At 58.4% G+C, this 22075-nt stretch overlaps 3 protein-coding genes across 8 annotated transcripts in view; 1 reads left to right on the top strand and 2 right to left on the bottom strand.

Moving 5' to 3' along the window:
• The window catches only part of POU6F1 (POU class 6 homeobox 1), a 28771-nt gene extending 16162 nt beyond the window's left edge, over window positions 1–12609 (bottom strand). Inside the window, exons 1-4 of one of the 3 annotated variants that reach the window (XM_037411722.1) lie at window positions 12309–12609; window positions 11501–11567; window positions 10391–10654; window positions 8713–8815 (exon numbers count right to left, since the gene is read on the bottom strand). The gene's annotated coding sequence lies outside the window, so the exon portion shown is untranslated. Of the gene's footprint in view, window positions 1–5103; window positions 5215–8712; window positions 8816–10390; window positions 10655–11500; window positions 11568–12308 lie in introns of those variants that run through there. The other 2 variants (XM_037411721.1, XM_037411723.1) reach the window with 2 other exon arrangements.
• Window positions 12610–13807: 1198 nt separating this feature from the next.
• On the top strand, window positions 13808–18001 carry DAZAP2 (DAZ associated protein 2). Of its 3 annotated transcripts, none has more exons than XR_005108039.1 (4): window positions 13808–13909; window positions 14977–15098; window positions 15512–16478; window positions 16523–16602. XR_005108039.1 is itself a non-coding variant. In XM_037411784.1 (4 exons), exons 1-4 carry the CDS (start codon window positions 13897–13899, stop codon window positions 16746–16748), a joined length of 507 nt encoding a protein of 168 aa, XP_037267681.1. In that variant the 5' UTR covers window positions 13808–13896; the 3' UTR covers window positions 16749–18001. The 3 variants fall into 3 exon arrangements, 2 of the variants coding, with proteins under 2 accessions (XP_037267681.1, XP_037267679.1); XM_037411784.1 differs by lacking the exon at window positions 16523–16602 and adding an exon at window positions 16620–18001 and having other exon boundaries at window positions 15512–15754; XM_037411782.1 differs by having other exon boundaries at window positions 15512–16613.
• Window positions 18002–18669: 668 nt separating this feature from the next.
• LOC119159182 (small cell adhesion glycoprotein) lies at window positions 18670–21814 on the bottom strand. 2 transcript variants are annotated; one of them, XM_037411789.1, is made up of 4 exons: window positions 21461–21814; window positions 19161–19230; window positions 18954–19031; window positions 18670–18871 (listed from the first exon to the last, which is right to left on the bottom strand). In XM_037411789.1, the coding sequence occupies exons 2-4, from the start codon at window positions 19186–19188 to the stop codon at window positions 18699–18701; spliced, it is 279 nt and encodes a 92-aa protein (XP_037267686.1). In that variant the 5' UTR covers window positions 19189–19230; window positions 21461–21814; the 3' UTR covers window positions 18670–18698. The 2 variants fall into 2 exon arrangements, with proteins under 2 accessions (XP_037267686.1, XP_037267685.1); XM_037411788.1 differs by lacking the exon at window positions 21461–21814 and having other exon boundaries at window positions 19161–21429.
• Window positions 21815–22075: the final 261 nt, after the last annotated feature.

The raw sequence follows: 22075 nt of genomic DNA on the forward strand, positions 1-22075 counted from the left end.
TAAGATGCTCCGAGTCTCACTGTGAATATAATTGCCGTGTTAATTACAAGTGTTGATGAGTCAGAGATGTAGCCACTTGGATCCCAAGTGGGTGGAAATCGAAGTTTGAACAAACTTGCCACAGGTGAGAAACGCTACGAGGTTAATTAAACCCACTCTGCACAGAAGACATTTTGGACAGGGCTACAGCTCGCTAATTACTCGCCGTCATTATCCTGGATTAACTCCTTTGGATGGACACCCCGATCCCAGGCTGAGGAGTTTAACGGCGCCAGAAGTGGACACCAGCTTCAGGTAGATGAGCCTTGAGAGCTGGCGCGAAGACACCGGTCCCTGCCCCGTGGTGGCTTTGCACACTCACATGTGCATGGTCCCTGCCCCGCGGTGGCTTTGCACGCTCACATGTGCATGGTCCCTGCCCCGCGGTGGCTTTGCACGCTCACATGTGCATGGTCCCTGCCCTGCGGTGGCTTTGCACGCTCACATGTGCACGGTCCCTGCCCTGCGGTGGCTTTGCACGCTCACATGTGCATGGTCCCTGCCCTGCGGTGGCTTTGCACGCTCACATGTGCATGGTCCCTGCCCTGCGGTGGCTTTGCACACTCACATGTGCACGGTCCCTGCCCTGCGGTGGCTTTGCACGCTCACATGTGCATGGTCCCTGCCCCGCGGTGGCTTTGCACGCTCACATGTGCATGGTCCCTGCCCCGCGGTGGCTTTGCACACTCACATGTGCACGGTCCCTGCCCCGCGGTGGCTTTGCATGCTCACATGTGCATGGTCCCCGCCTCGCGGTGACTTTGCACACTCGCACGGTGCACGGTCCCTGCCTGTCACGGTCCCCTCAGTGGACTCACGATGGTTTGTTAACTATGATCTCAAAGCGCAAAAGTCAAGGCGACCACGCCAAGGGGTTATGCTTCAATCAAGCAGCACCATGTATTGTTCGCCCATAAAGCGGCGTGCGATAGGTAGAAAGACAGAAAGTGAAGAAAAGATAAAGTCAAAAGAAAAGAGGATTATAGCTACCACCACGGGTCCAAGGCGTCCCTACAGTCCCAGGTCCAGGCAGCGTCCCACCGGTCCTTCCGATCGCTGTGATCCTTGGTGGGGAAGATCTCCAAAGTCGGGTTTCTAAGGAGCCATCCTTTATACCAAGGAACACGCCTTGCTCCTCCTCTGGCCCATGGACTGTTGCCAGTCTCCACCTTCTCCAGCCAGGTTACCAGCGTGTCCAAAGAAGAGTGCCCGAGGCGTGGTTTGCCTTAGAGACGGGTGGCTTCAGACCAGGAGGTGTGGGCTTGTATTATAATGAAGAAAGTTCACCTGAAGTTTATGTTTTCTGGTTCGTTGTTATGACCACGGTTGTGATCCATCTTCTGGACAACGGTTACGCGGCCTTATTGTAATCGTTCCTTCCAGCCCCAGGTTGCTGGGTACTCCTCGTACCGTGCAGCTCTCCTTCCCAGGGTCTTTGTGTCTGGGTGTCCATGAGGACCACGGTCCATCTCCAAGTCGCTGTTGGCAATGTTGAGACAATACTGTTCTCTTTGGACCGACTCTTACACGGCCCCACGGTGGCTTTGCACGCTCGCACGGTGCACGGTCCCTGCCCCGCGGTGGCTTTGCACACTCACATGTGCACGGTCCCTGCCCCGCGGTGGCTTTGCACACTCACATGTGCACGGTCCCTGCCCCACAGTGGCTTTGCACGCTCTCACGGTGCAGGCAGGAGCACGGACACCCCCGGCACAGCCTCCCCCATGCACAGGAGGCAGCTCCAAGTCCCAGTCCCTGGAAATGCAGCGTTACGGTAACGACGCAGCCCCAAACATCCCTTGCCGCCGTCTTGCCAGCTCACATGGTTTTTTTTTCACCACAAAGATCCTGGCTCAAAACACTGCTGCCAGCGGGAGTTCTCGTTCAAAGTGTATTTCCAGGTGTCACAGTGGTAGAGACCTGGACCCCAGCGGTCTGCACCATTTTTTTCCCTCCTCACAAATCAGTTTTCCTCTTTAAAACGCCTCCTTACCCTTCTAAACGTTATCACTTTTTAAGATTTTACTGTGTTTAGCGATGGGGAAACTGAGGCAGGGGATGAGACGTGACACCTCGCTGCCAGCAGGTCTCAAAACCCTCTGTCCCCAACAGAGACCCGTGTCCCCGGGCGAGCATCCCTGCACCCACGCTCACCCGCTGTGCGCCAGGAGGAAAAAGAAAACCAGGAATTTTCTTCTGGCAGGACAGAAGCCGAACTGGCCAGCCTTGACCTCCAAATCAAAACCTTTCCGCCAAGCAGCAAAACGATGTACATCTAATTTCTACTCCATTTCTCCTCCATTCTTTTGGCCCTGCACCAAACCCCCGGCATGGTACCAGGGCAGGGCTTCGGGTCCGGGCATGGGATGCCGACAGGGATGCAGAGCCTTGCTGAGCGCCGCCTCGCAGCCAGCTGTAAAATTCCTGAAGATCGGGGCTGTAAAGGAAAGCTGGCAGCATCCGCACCCGCAGGACAGTGAAATCTTTTTTAAGACAGGTTGGTTTTGTTTTTTTTTTTTTCCAATGGGAGGCTTTTTGGAGGAGACATGGCAGCTCCCCAGCGCTCCTCATCCACTGTTGTGTCAAATTCATGCCTGGAAAACCCCGTGCCAGGGCTGGGGCAGCCAAATCCCAAAGGAGAGTCTGGGAAAACTCATCTACTGGCCCAACACACCTTCCAACACCAGCGAAGAGGCAGAGCCAGGGCCGCCCGGGGTGACCATAAAGCTCATCAAGCAAACCGAGGGGCTACATCGAGCCCAGATGCGTGGCCCTAGGGAGCCTGCCAGGGAAGGAGCCGGCTTGGGAATCTGCATCGGTGGAGAAAATGGGGCTGCTGCCACGTAGCAGGTGCTTCCCAGCCTGGATTATCCCGCTGGAGAGACGTAAATGACACAGGAGCAGGAGATGGAGAGGCTGGTGGCATCCCTGTGGCCCCAGCCTGCGTAAAGCTGCCAGGGATGAGCCTGGGTGCAGGCACAGCCCCTCCAGCACCCTGATCCCAGCAGAAATAACTGGGGAACTTCTAATCGCTCCATCAGAGCATCTGCTGCCCGGGCAAGGGAGAGGAAATACCCGGCGGAGGGTCCCAAAACCTGCTTGAAAAAAGGGGGAAAACCCCAAACCAGTTGACCAGGCTTTCCTGCCAGTTCGGTGGTTTAACTCCATTATCTGCACAGTCCTCTCTGTGCCATTAAAGAGAAACATTTTTCTCCCGGCCACGGTTTTCTCATGAGTGGGAAGACGCCCGGGAGAGCAGCGTGCTGCGTCCCGCTCTGCTCCCGCTGGGCTGCGCGGCCTCCATTGAATCCCTTCATCTTCATTATGGTTTTGGGGGGCAAAAGCTTTATCCCGAATCAAACCGTGCCCAGCCAGGGGTGATGGGGTCCCCCTCTCCGCTGCCTGCCACGCAAACCCCGGCGGGGCTCATCCTGCCGCTGCTGTGCCGTGCCCTGCACCCGGAGCAGCCGGATCAGCTTACGGTGACTTCCCAGGAATCCGCTCCTTTCTGCCGGAGAGATGGGAAAGTATTTCTGTTCCCACTCCACCAGACAAGAGGAGATGATGGGATTAAGTTCACCTCCCAAGGTCATGCCAGAGGAACGTGGCAAAACCAGGAGCAGATTTTGGATCTCCCAAGCGGGTGCGCTCGGAGCTCCCATCTGTCTCCCCCAAAACAGCGCCCGGCGCATCGATCCCTGTGTCCTGCCAGCACCCCGGGACTGGATGCCACCTCGAGGGCCCAGGACATCTCGGAGGGACGTCACGGTCAGTTTGGGGGGGCACTGGCCCCCCCCAGTAAGCCTCCGGTGACATGAAAAGCAACTGGGGGGACACAGGGGGACCCCTTCAGCGGCTTTTAAAGCAGAGCTGGTCGGCTGAAGACGATGCCTGACCCTGAGATGGTCGCGGCTGCAGGTGCCGGGGACAGGTCTAAGCAGGGGGGGCAGCCCCTCTCCTCCCCCCCACCGTGGGGATGGAGCGAACACACCCGCAGGGTGGTCGCGATGCACTGTACCCCGCTCCGTCCCCCCCATCCCCTGTGCTGCCGGGGCTCTGCAGCCCGCCGGCAGGGTCCCCCCCACCCCAAAATGCAAACCCAGGGGCTCAGGGTGGCCGTGGGGGCTGTCCCCGGGGCAGTGCCCCCCCCCTGCAGGGCTGCACAGCCCCCCTAGCCCCTTCCAGCACCCCGGTGCCCTGCCCCACACTGTGCTGGAGCACCCCAAAATGCCCTGGTACCCCCCCAGTCCTACTCTCCACCCACCCCTCAGCTGCAGCAGCTGCCCCCGCCCCCCCCCCCCCGGGCTCTGCTCACCCCCTGGGCACCCAAACCCCTGCCGGGCACCTGCCCCCCTGGCCCCCGCACCCCAAGGGCATGGCCACTGCCCCCTCCTCCACCCCGGGGGTCCCTCTGCCCTCCCCCGGCAGGACCCCACCACTCTCCTCCTCTCCTGCCCCCCCAGCACTGCTCATCCCCAGCCCTGTTGCTCCTCTCCTGCACCCCAACAGCCATCTCCCACAGCCCCAAATTTCTCCTGCCCTCCCCCCCCCCCCCAGCTCTCCCCAGGGCAGCCCCCCACCCCCTTTCCCTGCCCCGGGGCTCACCAGCCCCCTCCTCCCCCTTTTCCACTCACTTCCAGCCCCGGGGTCCCCCCAGGGACCCCACCTCACCTAGCTCTCCCTTGGCACCCCCTAATCCTACCTACCCCCCCCCCCCCCATATTCCGGTGCCCCCCAATCACACCTTCACCGCCCCCGCTTTGCATCCCCACTCTTAGCGTGCAGGGTCCCCAGTTCCCCCTAATTCCCACCCCCTCTCCAAACCCCACTACCCCCCCTAAATCCCGATGCCCCCCACAATCCCGATTCCCCCCAAATCTGCTTTTATCACCCCCCCCAACGCTGCACCCCGCTCTCCGCCGTTTTCCCCCCTCCGCGCCAGTTCCCCCCCCCATCACTCTTTATCATAAATATATAAATTATGCTAATTACTGCATTGCATATTCACCGCGCGGGCCCGCCGCCCCCCGCCCGGCCCCGGCCCCGCTCCGGCCCCGCACTCACCGCGCCGCCGGGGCTGGGCGCTCGCCGGGGGTGGGGGGTGGGGGGGCGGGGGTCGCGCTGCTCCGCGCCGCTCCGCGCCTTCCCTCTGCCGGAGAATAATTAAAAATTCATCTCACAGCGGCGGCGGCGGCGGCACAAAGGGGAGGGAGGCGATGGGGGGGGGGGGGGGGGCGGGAGGCGGGGAGCGGCGGCGGGACCCCCGGTGCCCGGGGAAAGGGGGGGTGGGGGGATTTTTTTTTTGAGGGGTGGGTGGGGGGTGGGTTTTCGCCGTGGGGCTGGGGTGGGGGGGGTTGTATTTTTGCTCCTCCGGGGGGATTTTTTAGCTGCTGCGTCATGAACATAATTTATGCGCAGGCCTTTGCCGCATCCGCGGGGCTGCCGCGCTGCACGCGGCCGCCGGGGGCGCACGGACCCCCCCGGCCCCGGAGACCCCCCCCCGGCCCCTAGAGCTGAGCCCCCAGCCCCCCGAACCAGGGGCACCCAGACCCCAAAGCCAGCACCCCCGCCCCGCCCCCCCCTTCAGCCCCGAGACCCCCCAGCCCCCCGAATCGGAGACACCCAGACCCCGAAGCCAGAGCCCCCACCCCGCCCCCCCCTTCAGCACTGAGACCCCAAAGCCTGAGAACACCCAGACCCCAAAGCCAGACACGCCCCCACCCCAAAAGCTGAGCCCTCAGCCCCCCAACTAGGCACACTCCACCCCCCAAAGCCAGAGCCCCCACCCCGACCCCCTCCAGCCCTGAGACCCCAAATCCTGAGACCCCCCAGCCCCCCGAATCAGAGACACCCAGACCCCAAAGCCAAACACACACACCCAGCCCCAAAGACACACACACCCCCCCCCGGGCCCAAAAGCTGAGCCCCCAGCCCCCCGAACTAGGCACACCCAGACCCCAAAGCCAGAGACACCCCCCCGACCCCCCCCCTCCAGCCCTGAACCCTAAAACCTGAGAACCCCCAGCCCCCTGAACCAGACATCCAGACCCCAAAGCCAGACCCCCTGCCCTGACACACCTCCAGCCCTGAGACCCCAAAACCTGAGAACCCCCAGCCCCCCGAATCAGACGCCCCCCCCCCCCAGCCTCCCAAGCCAAGTTCCTCCAGCCTCCGGCACACAAACCAGAGCCCCCTCCAGCCCCAAGACCCCCAAATCTGAGTTCCCCAGCTCCAGGATCCCCAAATTAGACCCCCCTGCAGCCCCTAGCCCACAGCCCCCCCAGACCCTGAAACCAGAGCCACGTCCAGCCCCAAGACCCCCAAAGTCAAAGCTCCCTAGACCCCCAAAACCAGGGCGCCCTCCAGACCCCCAAAATCGGAGCTCTCAGCCCAAAGGTCCTGCAACCAGACTTCCCTCAAGCCCCCAGACCCAAAACCAAAGTGCCCTCCAGCCCTGAGACCCGCAGAGTCAGAGCTCCACTGCCTGTGACTCCCCCAAACCAGACCTGCCCCCCCCCCAGCTCAGAGCTTCCCCAAAGTCCCCAAAACAAGAGCACCCCAAGCCTGAAGTTCCCCAGACTCACTTCAGCCCAGACCCCCCTCAAACTGGAGGCACACCCAGCCTGAAGCCCCCTATAACAGGAGCACCCCCCAGCCTGGAGACCTCCCAGCCCAGGGCATCTCCAATCCAGAGCGCTCCCAAACCCAGAACCCCCCCCCCAAAACTGGAAGCCCCCGCCCCAAACTGGGAGCTGAAATCCCAGAGATCCTCAAATCCCATCCTGCACACCCAGAAACTCCCAAAAGCCAAACACTGGAGCCAAACCCCTTCCAAAAGCCAGAGCCCCCCGCCCCCCATCCCAAACCTCCACAGGACTCTGGTCCCCCAAAACCCAGACGCACCCCGTCCCAGACCCCGAAGTGCCGAGGACCCCTGAAACCCCCAGCCTTCCCCCTCCAATGTCTCCAAACCCCCAGCCCTGTTAAATACCTGACTTTCCTAAAACCCGAAGCCCCCCCCCAGCCCCATTCCCAGCAGCAGCCCCCCAGCTTTGGGGTCACCCTTTGCAGACCCCAAGCAGCTGCGCCCCCAGTTTGCCGCAGTAGGTGCTGGGGGGAGCCCCTGGCTCTGCACCCCACAAGATCACCCCTGGAGAAGCCTTCCTGACCCCAGCTCCGAGCCGGCTCATCAAAACCCTAATACAGCATTTCATCATCATAAATTAATACATTAATCATCACATTAACGTGAACCACCCCGGGGCAGCACAAGGGATTCAATTTGTTCCCCTTCACCCCCCTCCCCGTTATCCACTTTCCTCCGGGGCTGCAGCTTAAGACAGAGCCCCGGTGCCCAACCCGCTACCTGCCCGGGCTGGGGGCTTTTCCTGAAGTGCTCAAACCATCCCCAAAACCATCCCAAAACCCATCCCGAGTCTTTAACGCGGGAGCTGGAGGCAGGGGCCTGGGCGGGAGCAGCGCCCGGGGAAGCCACAGTAATAATTCAAGACGCTCCATCTTCCCGGCATAGCATTAGCTCCAGATCCAGCCTCCCAGCATAATATGCAGGAGGCTGAGCTCCGCACGCCAGCCGGCATCCCAGTCCCGCACCGGGGTCTCATCCGAGCCTGGGGGGCTGCACGGCCCTGGGGTGAGTGGAGCCACAGGCTCCTGCCCTCCTTCGGGCTCAAATCTGGGGGGCCGTTGACCCCACACCTCGAAAATTCGGTTTATTCTGCTCCCTCACCAGCACATCCAGGACCTCGGGACCCCCGCGGGGTGCCAAAAATGAGGCTGCACGTAGCTGCTGGCACCCACCTCGCCCCCAGCGGCGCCTTCCTGCAGGGATAACGGGGATAACCGGGATAACGGCTGCCCACAACTCCGGCTGGCTCACCCACGGTGCAAAGTTTGAGCGTCAAGCTGGCAGGCGGCAGGGCTGCTCTAGTGGAGGGGGGGGCAAGCAAGAAACAGACCATAATAGTTCACGAGATGAGGATGGGATTTGCTTCTGGGTGTCTCCGAGAGGGGAGAACCTACCAGAGCCTCTCTGAACCCTGTCGGTAATTTTAATTTCCAGGAGCGATCACACAGACTTGTGCGAGAAATGCCGCTCATGAATCAGTCCCGGGGATCTGTCTGTCAGCTCGGAGGGACTTTTTTTTGTGGATTAGGCGAAGGAATGAGGAAATCAGCACCATAAAGGCAACTCAGGTGCAACTTTAACCTTGTCAATACGTAATTAAAAGGAGGAAGAAAACTATTTCTGTAATTGCAAAGCTCATTAGAAGCACAGGTGCAATTCTGCAGCTTTTCAGGCCAACTTACAGACCAATTATAGCTTGTTTGGAATCATTAAAAAGAAAGGAAGCGGAGCATATTATTATCTTGCATTCTGTGTCTTTTACAATTTTAAAATTGTAACTTCCTTCTTATCTCCTGGCAGGAAAAAAAAGAGAGCCGGGGGGGGGGGGGGGGGGGGGGGGGGGGCGGCAAGGGACAAAAACTCTACCGTGACATCTCAGTTATTGGCACTTCTTAAAAACAAGCACGGCTTGATAAAGCCAAATTATTTTTACTTCTTTCCCATCCCTGTTAGCTGGAAAGAACTGCACCACCCATCTTTGTGGCAAAAGCTCATGGATTAATTGAAATCCTTGCCTCACAACACACCTCTTTCAGAGTTCATGATGAGATATTCACAACCTGCTCCCACAGCGCTCTTCCCATCAGCCGTGAGTGAATATATACATTAGCAGGGATGTAACTGGCATCCCTGTGAAAAAAAAAAAAAACACACAAACCCAAAACCCAACAAACCAACAATTAAGAAGTGCAAATACCACGTGAGGTTCTTCTAAATCCATCCCACGTCCTCTCCTGCCTGCACAGAAAGGTTTCTTGACTTAACGTCACTTAGACTAGCCTAGCCGCTGCGTCCCAACTTAATATGATAATATTCAGTGCCGATTAGCACCGACCGCCGCAGCCCGCGCTCTGATTCAACAGGAATTAAGCCAGTGCTTAACGCCTGGCAGGGGTTAACGCTGAGGCACGAATATTAACAAATATGCAGCCAGCGCTGACCACATTTTCATTAATAATCGAATTAGAGATGTTAAAGCATCTTTGCCCGAGTACAGCTGTTATTGGAGACTGCAGCGCAATTCTGCTGAGAGCCTGGTTTGCATATGCTGTACTGTGATTATGAATATTTAAATACTTCCATCTAGTTGAATTTCAGCCTCATTTACATACATTGGCATACTGGTTAATATAATGCATATGGGGAAAAGGGTGCACTGTGCATTTTTAATTTTTCTTGAAGAGGAATTGATTTTATGAGTGCTGAAAAGCTTTTTTTTTTTTCTTCAGGAAAATAGCTTATTTGGAAGGGGAGGGGGATTTTAATTAACTGTTTGACAGGAATAGCTGGCAAAACTAAAATGCTGACTGCAAGAATGTGTCCTTTGTTCCAGAGCTTGCTCTGCCGATGAGAACTCTTGGTAGGTGACCAAATTAATATTGCAGCTTTCTTGTCCACGCTTCTTTTGCTGACTTGGCTGCTCTAATCACACGCAGCGACGGGTCAGAGGAGGGTTTGCACCTGACCCTGTGGTTCCTGGCACATCTGATTTGCTACAGAAAGGTTTCCAGCCCTGCAAGGAACATATATGCCACAAACCAGCTTATTCCAGCTGTTTCAAGAACTTAAATGGCTGAAAGTGCCCCAAAAAGCAAGCCAGGACTTTATTTTGGCTTCCATGCTGCAAAGCAACTCCGGTGGCTCACAAACTTCCCTGAACCTGAGCTTAAGTACGTGCTGTGTAAAGGCTGCACGGAGATTTAACACTGGTTTTGTTGGTGCTGCGATAGAACCAGCCTGGCTTTTCCCCTTTCAAGCTGCAAACAGGCTTTAAAATTTCTGTGGGATTTTTCAGGCCACTCTGTAGCACCGGGTGAAATCCCATTCTGGCAAAGCCAACGACGGAACTGCCTGTTTTGGTGGTGGGAGAAGGAAGGAGACTGTTTTCCCTAGGTGGAAGGTATCAATCCAGTCATTAACAACTGCTTACTCATTACTTTTATGTAATTGATTATAGCCCTACACCCACAGGGTGCTCACTGCCTCAAAGTGCCTCTTGATGGTGATTACTCACATGAGTAAAGTTTCACCAACACGTCCCTGCTTGCAAGACCAGCGCTATCAGCTGAATTTTTACCGCTACTTTATTTTTGCTACATTAAGTAGCAAAGAATGGGTATAATCCTGGCCAGCTCCGCTTCTGGTCAGGGTTAAATAACTCCGTCTTGTATGAATAAGGACTTGCAGCGTGGGCCCTTCACTCACCCGAGAACGCAGGCTCTGCCGTTGACGCTTTTATCTGGTTTGTGTGTCACCGGGCTCTTTGCAGACCGTCCCCCTTTTGCCTTTCAGAAGCGCCCAGCGTGAGAAGCAAAGTCCGCTGGCGCCCAGCCAGGCGTCCAGAAACTGCCTCCACTTTTCCAGGTTTCCATTTTGGGGGGCCGCAAGATGACACGTGAGCCGATTTTTCAGAGCTTTTGACGTTCACTGGAGGGTGGTTTTTTTTCAATCACGGGGTCCCAAGAGGCCCTTAAAGGAGGTAATCAGCAATAAAAATACAAATAAAAACAGTCCCAAGGGATTTGAAAGCAGGTGCCTTCTGGAGAGCCTGGCTCCACTGCATGGAAACACTTTCTGCTCGCCTTTGCCACCTCACAGAGCGTTTCCACTCTTCCTTTACAAGGAAGTTTTCTGTGTAACGATAACAGCAGAGTGGAAAAAGTGGGAAAAGGGCCGTTTGTTAGAACAAACCAGGGTCTGAAGCCAGGTGGTGTTGAACAGGCTTAACCCCAAGCAGTGCCGGCAAGCTCCAGGGCTTTGCAGGTTGGGGTTTGTGAAGAATCAGGGGTCACCGCCTCAGACACCACCTTCCCCCCCCGGGAGGTGCATCCCCGGTTTTCTTACTGTCACCACACTTTACACCCTACCTCACTCCACATCTCTGTGGGCAGACTCCCACCCATCTTCTCTCCCACTTTAAAGGGTAAATATTTTTTTTTAATGGTTCCTGTGCAGCAAGGTGAAGAACATTTTCTAGGCATGAATTATTGATGAAGCCCTCCCAGGCACACCAGCCAACGTGCATATTCATCAGGCAGCCGGTACATTATTCATGAGAAGTTCACTTAAATAGGGAAGAGAACAATGATACTGTTGATTGAGATGCCTGAAAATGAGCTTGAAAGAGTTGTACCCTCAAACTCTGGCCAAAATGCAGCCAGAAAGTTTATCAAAATCACATGCACAAAAAAAAAGGGGGGAGGGGGGTTTTACGTTGTAAGGGGGAACCTTTATTGTGCTCTTTTCAGTGCCATACATATACATTATTTTTTTTAAACATGACTTTACGGATAGAACCACCGGACTGCATCATACCTTTAGGCACAGCTCCGGACCTCCAACTGCACCTTCTGCCAGCAGATAGAGCTGCAGCAGGTGACACCTGCAACAGATTTTTATAACAGTATTTAAGGCCCCGTAACTCACCCCAAATTCATTTAAGACTGTCAGGAGAAGCCTCACGCTCCTCCTTGAACCCCACAATGTTTTTAAGCAGCCGTAGACACCCCAGCTTTGTTGAACAGGGCTGGTGTAAGAGTGGGGAGCACCTGCTCTTGCAAACACAGACTTGCCTAATATTTGTATAAATACGAGGCAAAAAAGCACTTGAATCAAAGAGGAGGTTTTATTTCCCTCAATCTCTCCTGTGCTGCTGGATGAAGGGAAACTGGGGGTGGGGGGGTGGGAAGGGGGAGAACAACCCCGAGAAATGCAGGCACCTGCCAGCATCTTCAGCTTCTTCGCTGTGTTTTGGCCACACTTAATGGAAAGGGGAAACCACGGTCACTTCCCAAAGGAATTGGTTCCTTACGCACCCCATGTTGGGGGAGACCCCACTGAAGGCAACCGGTCCCACTGTGGGATGCTGCCCCCCAAAAGGAGGGTCTCCAGGGGCTCCCTGCTGCAGGGAGGCAGAAAACGGGGTCCTGTGGAAGACCCTGGGAAGGACTTGGGGCTTTACCAACCACCGCAAAGACACGGTTTAGAATAACCAACATCACCCGGAGCTCAAGCTGCAGTCACCAACTGTTGGCGCAGCCACCGTGCTAACGAGCCGCTCCGCCTGCTGATGCCTCACACAGTCCTTAAGGCTTAATTAAGCTTAACAATATTTGGAGGTTACCAACCATTTCCACTGATCTTTTATTCACGAGCTCAGAGGCAGCTTCTTTCGCTGGGTGCTGTCGGGAGGAAGCAGGGGAAGAGCCGGGGGGGCTGCCCTGCCCACCAGTTTGCCCAGTGCTGGCCCAGGCCCTGGAAAGGAAACCCAGCTGGGCTGGGTCCTGCTGGGGGCTGGGGCACCCCACGTTGCCCCTAGCCCACGCTGGGGGCCCCCCACCTCACCTGTGGGGTGGATGGGTGGCACCCCCCTCCCCCTGGACCCTGCTTATGGTCCCCCCCCCAATGCTGATGCCTGCATGGGCACCCCCCGAGCCCTGCCCAGGCCCCCCCTCAGGTCTAGCCGCTACTTTAGGGCTGGGGAGAGCAGCGGGGGTCCCAGTGGGAGCCCACTTAGAGGCCCCCTCACCCCTGGGGGTCCCCCCACTGCACTGGGCCCTACCCAGAGACACCACCCCCCCCCCCGAGGTACCGCTTAAGGCTCCCCTCACCCCTGGGGCCTCCCCACTAGTGCAGGCCCTGACTACCCACCCCCCTACCCCCCAGACCCTGCTTAGAGCCCCCACTTTACCCTGAGACCTACCTAAAGGTCCCACGCAGGCCTTCAGACCCCCACCACCTCAGCTCTAGGAGCCACCTGCCACCCCCACCCCCCCAGCCCCACTTAGTGCCCCCCATCACCCCACAGCCCTGCCTGCTCCCCACTCCTGCCTGGGGACCCCCCCTCCACTCTAGACCCCCCCCCAGGCCCTGCTTAGGGCCCCTCCTTCACACTGAGGCCTACCTAAAGGTCCCACCCAGGCCTTGCTTGAGGCCCCCCCACTTCAGCTCTAGGGACCACCTACCCCCCATCCCCACCTGTCATTCCCCGCCCCCAAGGCCCTGCTTTGGGCCCCCCATCACCCCACAGCCCTGCCTGCTCCCCACTCCTGCCTGGGGACCCCCCCTCCACTCTAGACCCCCCCAGACCCTGCTTAGGGCCCCTCCTTCACCCTGAGGCCTACCTAAAGGTCCCACCCAGGCCTTCAGACCCCCACCACCTCAGCTCTAGGGGCCACCTGCCACCCCCACCCCCCCAGCCCCACTTAGGGCCCCCCATCACCCCACAGCCCTGCCTGCTCCCCACTCCTGCCTGGGGACCCCCACTCCAAATTAGATCCCCCCAGACCCTGCTTAGGGCCCCTCCTTCACCCTGAGGCCTACCTAAAGGTCCCACCCAGGCCTTCAGACCCCCACCACCTCAGCTCTAGGGGCCACCTGCACCCCCCCGCCTGAGACCCACCTCCCACGCCCCTACTCCAGCCCTACCCCAAGATCTACCTGAGCCCCCACCCCCCCCAAGCGCCACCCCTTCCCCTCGCACGGCCCCTTTAAGAGCGCGCAGCCCCGCCCCCAGGGCGTGATGACGTCAGGACGCAGCCTGCGCGCGGCTGCCGCTTCCTGCCCCCCTCCCCTCGGCCCCGCCCAGCGGCCCCCCCGCCCCCCCCCCCCCCCCCCCCCCCCCCCCCGCAGCGCCGCGGTGACACCGAGCAGGAAGCGCGCGGGGCGCGGGCAGAGCGGGAGCCGCCGCCGCCGGAGCCAGCGCCGCCGCCATGAACGGCAAAGGCAAGGCCGGGGGCGCGTCCCCCCCGCGTCCCCCCGGCTGCAACCGACAGCCAACACCGCCCCCCTCCCCGCCCCCCCCCCCCCCCCCAGACCCCCTGGCCCCGGGACGCGGCGCCTTTAAGGGCGGCGCCGCAGCGCGTGACCGCGCGGGGCCGGGCGGCCAATGGGAGCGGGGCGGGGGGGCGGGAGCGCGGGTCGCCATGGAGCCGCGCGCCTCGGCCAGGCCTTTAACCCTGGGAGTGCCGGGCGGGGGGAGGGGCGGGACCCCCGCGCGTCAGGTGAGGGGTCCCCACGCCGTGCGGGGGGGCGAGGTGGGGGACAGACACCCCCCCCTCCCCCTCCCCGCTGACGTGGGGGATCCTGCGGGTGACGTAAGGGGGACCCCGTTAGATGGGGGGGGGCGCTGAGATGGGGAGACACCCCCGCCCCCACTGCTGACGTAGGATCCCCCAGAGGACGTAAGGGGGACCCCGTTAGTTGGGGGAGGGCGCTGCGATGGGAGAGACCCCCCTGCTGACGTAGGGGATCCCCCAGGTGACGTCAGAAGGCAAGGTGCAGGAGACCCCCTGGGTGACGTAATGGAAGGGCCCCCCCCCCCCCCCCCCGGGTGATGCAATGGGGGGGCTGTGGGGAGCCCCTACCCCGCGGGGGGGTCTCTCGGGTGCCATGAGGGGGCTCGGGGGGTGGGGGGAGGTTGGAGTGAGTGAGACACCTTTGTAACGGGGGGGGGAGGGGGGCAGCTGGGTCAGGGGGACCCCCCAGGGGACAACGTGTGTGTGTGGGGTGCAGCTGAGGGGGTTGAGACCCCCTGAAAGGTCCAGGATGGGGGGGGGCACCCAGGGGGGGCTGCCGTGGCTTAATGGGCTGCATCCTGGCAGCAGAGGGGGGTTTCCCTGGAAGGGGGTACTCCAGGGGTGGGGGGTACCCCAGGATGGGGGAGGGAGCAGGGTAGGGGACACCCATGGGCGGCTGCCATGATAATTAACAAACGGGACTTTCCAAAGACTTAAGAATAATCAAAACTGACTGGTCGGCGGCTTCGGGCTGAACTTTCCTCCTTCCCGCAGGACAATACCCCACGCCGCCGTCCTTCCCGGTACAGCCGCCTGCCACCCCCCCGGTGTACCCCCAGACCGTGCCGCTCCCGCAGCCGCCGCCCTACACGGACGCCCCTCCGGCTTACTCCGAGGTGGGATGCTCCTCCAAAAGCTTTCTTTCCTTCTGAGACCCCCTCCTAAATTACAAAAAACCAAGTCATCGCTCCGTAACTTCTTTTTTCTTCTTGTTGCCCGGGGGACTCGCTCACCGCGTGTATCAGCGGTGGGCACCCAGCATCCTGGTGGGAGATGGGAACTATCCGGTGCCGAACCTTCGGAGCCACGCCTGGCGTTGAGACAATAAATTTCGCTCATCTCTAGCTACAAATAATACGGATAATTATCTCTTAGATGGCTTCGTGCAGCCAGTGGGCAAAAATGACCCTCGTGCAAGGAGGAGGGTGACAGTGGATGGGACAGTGATGCTGAGCGCAAAGAACAAGTCGCTCAGGTTCCTTGCATGGCTTTTATTTTATTTTTGTCTTTTTTTTTTTTACCCCACCAGCTTTACCGCCCCAGCTTCGTGCCGCTGGGGGCTGCCACTGTGCCCACCATGTCTGCGGCGTACCCGGGCGCTTCTGTCTTCCTGCCCGTGGCCCAGTCCGTGGCCGTGGGTCCCATCGGCTCCTCGGTCCCGATGGCGTATTACCCCGTGGGACCCATGTACCCTCCTGGTTCAACGGTCCTTGTGGAAGGTGGCTTTGATGCTGGGGCGAGGTTTGGGGCTGGCGGAACACCCAGCATCCCAGTAAGTACCAACGTACCCCCCAAACCCCGCGTGCTTCGGCGTTGGAGGGTTGCAGGCGGTAGCCGGGGAGAAATGTCCTTTTATTTTCTGAGAAAAAACGTGTTTCTTACCCCATCCCTCATCGGGGAGAAGGGTGGGCTCCTGCTTTCCATCTCTGGCCAACCTGTGGTTCTCCAGCGGTTCTGACGCACAGCAAAACCCTTCTGTGGCCAGTACTAGCCCCAGTTTGGCTTGGGGGTCATGGTATAACGTGCGTCGGAGGGAGGCACCTGATTTTCCCTGCCCCCAAACACTGAGCTGGCCTCTCCCTGTGCGGGAGGTTCCTGCTTCCCTGGACTTTCCCCCCGTCGCTCCTGGCCACGTGAAGTTCTTGTTCTACAGCCCACGGGCTCCTCTGCGCAGGCAAAAAGCCCCGCAGGAGCTCTCCGAGGCGAGAGGGCAGCACATGGCTGAGCGTCTCACATCGGCTCCGGGGCTCCGTCACCCTGTCAAGTGACGGGGACACACGGATGGGGGGGTTTGGGGTCCCAGCAGTGAGCGATGGGGAGGTTTTGGGGTCCCGGCAGCGAGCGATGGGGATGCGGATGGGGAGGTTTTGGGGTCCCGGCAACGAGCGATGGGGATGCGGATGGGGAGGTTTTGGGGTCCTGGCAGCGAGCGATGGGGACGCGGATGGGGAGGTTTTGGGGTCCCGGCAGCGAGCGATGGGGACGCGGATGGGGAGGTTTTGGGGTCCCGGCAGCGAGCGATGGGGACGCGGATGGGGAGGTTTTGGGGTCCCAGCAGCCCGCAGCGGCGGCGTGTCAGCTCCTGCCGTGGCACTGGGCTCAGCTGTCCTCCCGCCTCCCCCTTCTCTGTTTTGCAGCCCCCCCCACCCGGCTGCCCCCCCAACGCCGCCCAGCTGGCCGTCATGCAGGGAGCCAACGTCCTGGTGACGCAACGGAAGGGCAACTTCTTCCTGGGAGGCTCAGACGGCGGCTACACTATCTGGTGAAGAAGGCAGGGGAAGGGGGGAGAGGGGGGGGGCTCCATTTGTGTAAGGAAAGACATCACATACTGTCAGCACTTCTCACGATGTAACTGCTTTAGTCCATATTAACCCGACGTCGCGGATGAGACACGCAGCGGTGAGGGGTCTCCCCGGGCTGGTGCCCGACCCTGCAGGCACCCGAAAACGAGCCAAGGGACGCTGGTGACGGTAGCGGCGCCGCTGTTTAAATGGGGGGGGATTAATTAATTCACAGTGTGAACGTGAGCTCGGCAGTCCTGCCTCTTCGTTTCACCGGAGTAACACCGCTGTGGGGAAGGCGAGGGAGCGGGGCCGGTGCCATGCCGGTACCGCTGGCCCCAGAGCCGTGACCCCCCAGGTTTCCCCCTCCCCAAAAGCAAAGGTGCTGGCTGGAAAAGCGAGGCAAAACTTGGGAGGGCACCGCCGCGCTTCCTTCGTCCTGACCTCGGGAGAGCGCATCCCTGGGAGCACCCCGTGCTCACGGTCACCCCCGTTTCCCTCTGGGAAGTTATGCGGCTGGCGTGTATCATGGGATTTTTTTTTATACACTCCAAGTAATCTTGGATTTCTTTGCACATTAGATCTAATCAAAGCCAGGCTTTGGTGCCAGAAACACAATGCAACTCATCTTTGAACCTTTCATTCGATGCTAACTAGGCTTTTAGAATGACGCTTAATAAACAAATGTCTTTTTTTCTTTTTTTTTTTTTTTTTTTTTTTTTTGAAACTCAACCTGGTGTCTTGACACCAAAACTCCTTCAGGCTGTTGTTCAGAGGGGCTGGTCACCATCTGCCCGAGGGTGTGTAACAACTGTCAATCAACACACAAATTAGCTTGGGTCGTGGGTTTTCCGGACACGTACTTCAGAAATGACTTGGGTATAATGAAGTCTTCGTAGGGTTAAGAAGAATATTTCAGGGATCCTCAATGTTTTGGGTTTTGTTTTGTTTCTGTTTTCTGACGAAAAAATATCAGATTCAAATATATTTTATCTCGAGGTTTCAGTTTAATCTAAATCTGTGTCTTGTATATGTTGTGTTTAACCATCCGACTGACTGTTATGAAAACGTTCAGCATTACGTCTCTCTCTGTATACACTGTGGTGCACTTAACTTGTGGATTTTTTTATACTAAAAAAAAAAAAAAAGGTAGAATAAAGACTATTTTGAAAATTTGAACGAAGTAGCAGGTTTGCATCAGACCTCAAATAAAACCCCTTGGCTCCCGCCCACCGCAAGCCTTCGGGTTTCTTCACTTATTTCCTCTTTGCTGCTATTTTATGAACTTCCTCCTGTTTGGGCTGTTTCTTTTTTCCCCTCTGGGTTTGGTTTCAAGGAAGAGCTGCCCCTCGAGGGGGGACGTCGAGCTGCTCCTCGCCTCATCTTTGTGCGGAGCAAAAGCGGAGGAAAGCCGGTGTCCCTGCCTGCCGGGTGAAGCAAACCTGCTCCGCGCCTCATCTCACAATGCCTCTCGGGGCAGGGATGAGCATCCCCACATCCGTAGGGTGCCATGGGGCTCCGAGTCGCACAATCCATCGGGCTGCGCTACGTGTGTGCTTAACCTTAGCGTAGGTAAGTTGGAGGCTAATTAACCCACCCCTAAATCATCAGCGGAATAACTTCATTGTGGTGTGAGATAAGGGAAGGGAAAACATGAGCGACTCTTGGAGCGTTTGGTCACGGGTCTGTATTAGGAAGCACCGAAGGGAGGAGGTGGGGGATGGGGGCAGCCAGAGCGTGGCTGTGCCGGCTCTGCCGCACTCCTTGCCCCAGCTCCGCAAAGCTCCGACACACACCTGTTGATTTTTCTTTTGATGGTTGGCTTAATAAATTAAGGAAAAAAAAACAAAATGGGGGGAAAAAGCAGCTTGTAGATCCCCAACTCCAAGGAATTGAGCGACTGGGACCTGAGAGGTGGGTGCTGGAGCCGGCGGCTCAGATGAAATATTCTTCTTTCTCCTTGGCTGGAGCATCCTCCATCGGCAGCGCCACGTCGGGCTCCGCCACCGGCTGCTCGTAGGTGAGGTAGCTGCCTTTGTTTCTGTACAGGTAGACGATGATCACCACCAGCACCGTCAGCAGGGTGAGGAACACCAGCGTGATGACAACTGCCGGGGAGAGGAGCCGGGTTTAGCCGGTACTGAGCCGCCGCGCGGTGCCGGGGCTGGATGTGGCCCGGGGAGCCCCTACCTGCGATGAGTGCTGTGTTGGCGTCCTCGTGGAGCGGTGGGGTGTGAGCCTTCTTCAGGGCGGGGGTTGTCAGCTCCTCTTCAGCAAACAGGGAGAGTGGAGAAGGTGAGGCTGGTGCTGAGCCGGCTCTGAGCCCGGTTTGAGCCCAGCCGGGGCACACGGTGGCCACAGGCGAGGGCTCGCCGAGGGTCACGGTGCTGCGCTCACCTGCGCTCCGAGGGTGCTGAGCCTCCATCGCATCGGCTTCCTGCAGGCGAAGCTCTGGGCTCCTTCCGAACTACCAAAAAAAAAAAAAAAAAAAAAGAATCAAAGTGATAAATTCCCCCGCAACCCCCCGAAGGGTGCAGCCGCCAGCTAATTAAAGCAGAGCTGTGGCGCTAATTAAAGCGGAGATTTTATTGGGGCTGATGGGGAGGTTGCAGGTCACTCAAACTTCCAGAGCTTCCAACTGCCCGTGAATCCGCGTGGATGCTCCCGGCAGCATCCTGAGGGTGATGCCGCCGCTGCCGTTGATGCCGCCGCTGCTGTCACGTTTTCTCGTTTTCCCTGGAAAAAAGCAGCCCGAGGGGGGTGGGCAACCCCGGGAACCCCCCAAAAAACCGCGCTCTGCAATGGCTCCGGCACGAGTGACTCAGCGCCTCAGCGGGGACGTGGTGCCGCTAGATGTCAGGAGGAAAAAAAAAAAAAAGAAAGAAAAAAAAATTTTAAAAATAAATGTGGGAAATGACCCGCGGGAGCATGGCAGTGGGCCAGCACCGCGGAGCTGGGAGCCGTGCCGCGCAGCCGGGATGCATCTCACCAGGCTGGGGGATGCTAACCCCGACGTGACCTCCCAGATTTTGGCACCAGGATGAATTTCGGGGGGTCTGGCCCTGCCCCGGTGGCCCCCCGGTGCCCCCAGGACTCAAAACCTCCCCGACCGCAGTGGGGTTGGCTTTGCAGCGAGACTGGAGTGCGAACGCTCGTGGAGAGGTGGGATGTTGAGAAAACAGTTTCCCCCCTTCCCAGCGGCAGGGACAGAGGGGGGACCCCTCCCCACCCACCGGCACCCCGAATCGCTGGCCCTGTCCACACAGCAACTGGCACGAGCTGCCAGCTCGTTAAACCCGGCTTTGCATTAACACAGCTTTGCATTAAACATGGGTTTGCTTTAAACCCGGTTTTTGCTTTAAACCCACTTTTGCATTAAACATGGTTTTGCTTTAAACCCAGCTTTGCATTAAACAGTTCTTGCTTCAAACCCAGCTTTGCTTTAAACATGATTTTTGCTTTAAACATGGGTTTTGCTTCAAGCCCAGCTTTGCATTAAACAGTTTTTGCTTCAAAACCCAGTTTAAACACGGGTTTTGCTTCAAACCCAGCTTTGCATTAAACACGGGTTTGCTTTAAACATGATTTTTGCTTTAAACTCAGTTTTCTTTCAAACCCAGCTTTGCTTTAAACAGTTTTTGCTTTAAACCCAGCTCTGCTTTAAACGTGAGTTTTGCTTCAAACCCAGCTTTGCATTAAACATGATTTTTACTTTAAACATGATTTTTGCTTTAAACCCAGCCCTGCATTAAACCCAGTTTTTCGTTCAAATCCAGCTTTGCATTAAACCCTTTTTTTGCCCCAAACCCAGCTCTGCCGTGATGCCCACTGGGCAGCAATGCCGGGTGTCAGGGGGAGGGAGGGGGGGTGACACGTGTGGCAGGAGCTGAGCGGACCCATCCCCCCCCCAGGCAGCTTCAAAGCAAAAAACGGGTGAAAAGGCCCCAACCCCTCAAAACTGGGATTGAAGAGGAAAGAGGAAAAGGTGCCGCTCGGTGGGAAGGGAGTGGTGCCACCGGGAGCCTCGGGAAGCGTTGGGCATCGCTGGTGGGAAATACAAACTCGTGCTGTGCCCACAGCGCCTGCACGATCCTGGGACTCAGCAAAGGTTTAAACCAAATTTTCAATTTAAAGACTTGATTCAGCATCCAAACGCCGGTGACCGCGGAAGCAAAGCTTGGCACGTTGCATCCCGGGGAGGGATGCTCTGGCCAGGTACCCCCGGATGCTCCGGCCGCGTACCCCTGGATGCTCCACCCACGTACCCTTGGATGCTCCGCCTGGGTAACCCCGGATGCTCTGCCTGGGTACCCCTGGATGCTCCAGCTGTGTACCCCCGGATGCTCCAGCCAGGTACCCCTGGATGCTCCACCCGTGTACCCTCGGATGCTCCAGCTGGGTACCCCCGGATGCTCCAGCCAGGTACCCCTGGATGCTCCACCCGTGTACCCTTGGATGCTCCAGCTGGGTACCCCCGGATGCTCCAGCCAGGTACCCCTGGATGCTCCACCCGTGTACCCTCGGATGCTCCAGCTGGGTACCCCCGGATGCTCCAGCCGGGTACCCCTGGATGCTCCAGCCGGGTACCCCCTCGCTGCTTCTCCATCATGGGAGGCAACTCACCAAAACCAACAGGGAATTTGCCCCGTGCCCCACGCCGTGGAAAACTACGGGATATTCCGCAGGGCCAGGGTTACCTTGGTGGGCCGGGATCCAGCCGAGCTCCGAGCCTCCGGGCATCCAGCGGCTGCGCTGGGGGGCTGGCAGGGGGTGAGTCACTTCCCCAGTGCGCGGGATCCATCCGGATCACCATGTGTTTTTTAAAGTGACGCAGGGGTTGTGAAAAAACCACCCCCCCATCATCTTCCTCATTCCTGCTCCCAGGCCAAGTCGCTCAAGAGCTGTTCCCACACGGAGCCCTCCCCGCCCCCCGGGGCGCAGGCGGCTGCTGGGGATGCTCGGCGGTGCCTTCATGGCCCCCCAGTCCCAGTCCCAGTCCCAATCCCAGTTCCTGTGCCCATTCCCAGGGGATGGAGGATGGGTTGAGCAAACCGGCCCTGCCGCCTGCTCGTCCCCATTTCTCCTCCGTCACCCCAGGTCCCCCCGGAGCGTTTGCTCTCCCCTGCCCCCTGCTCAGCTTTCCCGATGGATTTTCCTCCTTCTGCCTCTCGCTGCAGGACGATCCGGACTTTTCCCTTCCCACCCACCTGGAACCCAGCTGGGAAACACCCGGCTGAGGACCCGCATTCCGGCTTCTCCCCGAAACCCGCCGCGCTTGGGCATCTCCCACCGCACAACTCCGTTACCTCTGG

The sequence above is a fragment of the Falco rusticolus genome, chromosome 19 (assembly GCF_015220075.1).
Source record: "Falco rusticolus isolate bFalRus1 chromosome 19, bFalRus1.pri, whole genome shotgun sequence".
Taxonomy (NCBI): Eukaryota; Metazoa; Chordata; class Aves; order Falconiformes; family Falconidae; genus Falco; species Falco rusticolus.

Coding starts and splice junctions, on each gene's coding strand:
- DAZAP2 (XM_037411782.1), top strand. Junction 15,099..15,511: donor CCCCTCCGGCTTACTCCGAG/GTGGGATGCTCC, acceptor TTACCCCACCAG/CTTTACCGCCCCAGCTTCGT.
- LOC119159182 (XM_037411789.1), bottom strand. CDS start 19,188: ATGGAGGCTCAGCACCCTCGGAGCGCAG. Junction 19,032..19,160: donor TCAGCACCCTCGGAGCGCAG/GTGAGCGCAGCA, acceptor TGTTTGCTGAAG/AGGAGCTGACAACCCCCGCC. Junction 18,872..18,953: donor CAACACAGCACTCATCGCAG/GTAGGGGCTCCC, acceptor TCTCCCCGGCAG/TTGTCATCACGCTGGTGTTC.